At 47.6% G+C, this 1,973-nt stretch overlaps 1 protein-coding gene across 1 annotated transcript in view; it reads left to right on the top strand.

The window, feature by feature from the left end:
- The window catches only part of LOC112462293 (protein disulfide-isomerase A3), a 3,022-nt gene extending 1,067 nt beyond the window's left edge, over positions 1-1,955 (top strand). The window contains exons 2-5 of the mRNA XM_025027993.1: positions 163-394; positions 471-679; positions 788-904; positions 974-1,955. Coding sequence (XP_024883761.1) covers positions 163-394; positions 471-679; positions 788-904; positions 974-1,748 — 1,333 coding nt within the window. The 3' untranslated portion in view covers positions 1,749-1,955. The remainder of the gene's footprint in view (positions 1-162; positions 395-470; positions 680-787; positions 905-973) is intronic.
- The last annotated feature ends 18 nt before the right edge of the window (positions 1,956-1,973 follow it).

The following is a 1,973-nucleotide window of genomic DNA, read 5'->3' as shown; positions in this document are numbered from 1 at the left end:
TTTTTTTTTTATTATAGTTTTTAAAGCTTATGTAAAATATAGCAGAGTTATTTGCACACTTGCTCAAAGGTGGGATTTATAAGTTAGTTTGCTATGCATGTGTCATATTAGTTGGCGTTACGTTCGAGTCAATTGATAGAGGAATATTTATCTCGTCACCAGGTGCGGGCATTGTAAACGCCTGAAGCCAGAATATGCAAAGGCAGCTGAGCTGCTCATAGGCAGCGAGCCGCCCATCACGCTCGCCAAGGTCGACTGTACGGAGGCCGGAAAGGAAACCTGCAACAAGTTCTCCGTCAACGGTTACCCGACGCTCAAGATCTTCGAGCGTAACGAGCTCAGATCCGACTACAACGGTCCTAGAGAAGCGTCTGGCATCGTCAAGTACATGAAGGTAACATCTCCGGTCTTTTATCTCGTTCGTGAGATCCGTTTGTACAATTTTCTTACATATGGTTGTGTCTTTTCAGTCCCAAGTGGGACCGGCGTCCAAGGAGTTGACCAGCGAAGAAGCCCACAAGACGTTCCTTGAAACTGACGAAGTCAGTGTGATAGGTTATTTCGAAAAGGACGATTCTCCATTGTCTGCGGCATATCATACCGTTTCCAAGAAGCTCAGAGAGAAGGTCAGATTCGGTCATACGTCGGTAAAGGAAGTTTTGGACAAAGTGTCTCACAAGTATGTGTCGCAAAGATCATAGAAATGGTTCTTCTGTGTGCGATCGCACGAAGGAAGTAACTGTTCGAGAAATATTACATACATTAACTAATGGACTTCTTGTTTCAGGAACACGATTGTTCTTTATCGGCCAAAGATACTCCACAACAAGTTTGAAGATAACAGCGTAGTGTACGAAGGCAGCGATGCTATTAGCGACGTGAATGAATTCGTTACCAAAAACTAGTAAGTATTGTCCTTTTATCAATTTTTGGATAATCTTGGAACGACCCTGCAACGCCAATTTCGTTACAGCTACGGTATTGCCGGCGTACGCACTCGCGATAACGCGCAAGACTTCAAGAATCCTCTGGTGGTTGCCTACTACAATGTGGACTACGTGAAGAATGCCAAGGGTACGAACTACTGGCGCAACAGGATCATCAAGGTCGCCAAGGACTTCCCCGAGCTCTCCTTCGCCATATCTTCTAAGGATGACTTCCAGCATGAACTGAACGACTTTGGAATCGACTACGCGAAGGGCGACAAGCCGGTCATTTTGGCGCGAGATGCCAAGAATCAGAAGTTCGTTCTAAAAGACGAATTCTCCATGGAGACGTTCGAGACGTTCCTAAAGGATTTCCAGGCCGGTGCTCTGGAGCCGTACCTCAAATCCGAGCCGATCCCGGAAAGCAATACGGGTAATGTGAAGGTCGCGGTGGCCAAGAACTTCGACGAGGTGGTAACCGATAACGGTAAGGACACATTGATCGAGTTTTACGCGCCCTGGTGCGGCCACTGTAAGAAATTGGCACCGGTGTACGACGAATTGGGCGATAAGCTAGCAGACGAGGACGTAGAGATTGTCAAGTTTGACGCCGCGGCAAACGACGTGCCGGCACCGTACGAAGTACGCGGTTTCCCAACCCTCTTCTGGGTACCCAAGGACGCCAAGGACAGCCCGGTCAAGTACGAGGGCGGCCGCGAACTGGACGACTTCATCAAATACATCGCCAAGCACTCCACCGACGAGCTCAAGGGCTACGATCGCAAGGGCAAGGCGCTCAAGCCTAGAACTGACGAGCTGTAAGACGTCACTAACGTAAACGACCACGAAGTTCGTTCTCTTGCATTTTCGAATGCGTCTAATCGACGAAACAGTACGGGAGTTTCTCTCACGTAACACGCAAGCAAGTACACTCAAGAACGCGCGATTGTGTATAAACAGAAAAAATAACACTTAGAGTGCAGATATATCATGGGGTTTTCGCGCGACGTTTCGCAATAAGTGAAAAAATAAAATATGCTCGAATGG

This window comes from Temnothorax curvispinosus, unplaced genomic scaffold (genome assembly GCF_003070985.1).
Source record: "Temnothorax curvispinosus isolate PA1 unplaced genomic scaffold, ASM307098v1 QBEX01012185.1, whole genome shotgun sequence".
Taxonomy (NCBI): Eukaryota; Metazoa; Arthropoda; class Insecta; order Hymenoptera; family Formicidae; genus Temnothorax; species Temnothorax curvispinosus.
This window is presented reverse-complemented; position numbering and strand designations above follow the sequence as displayed.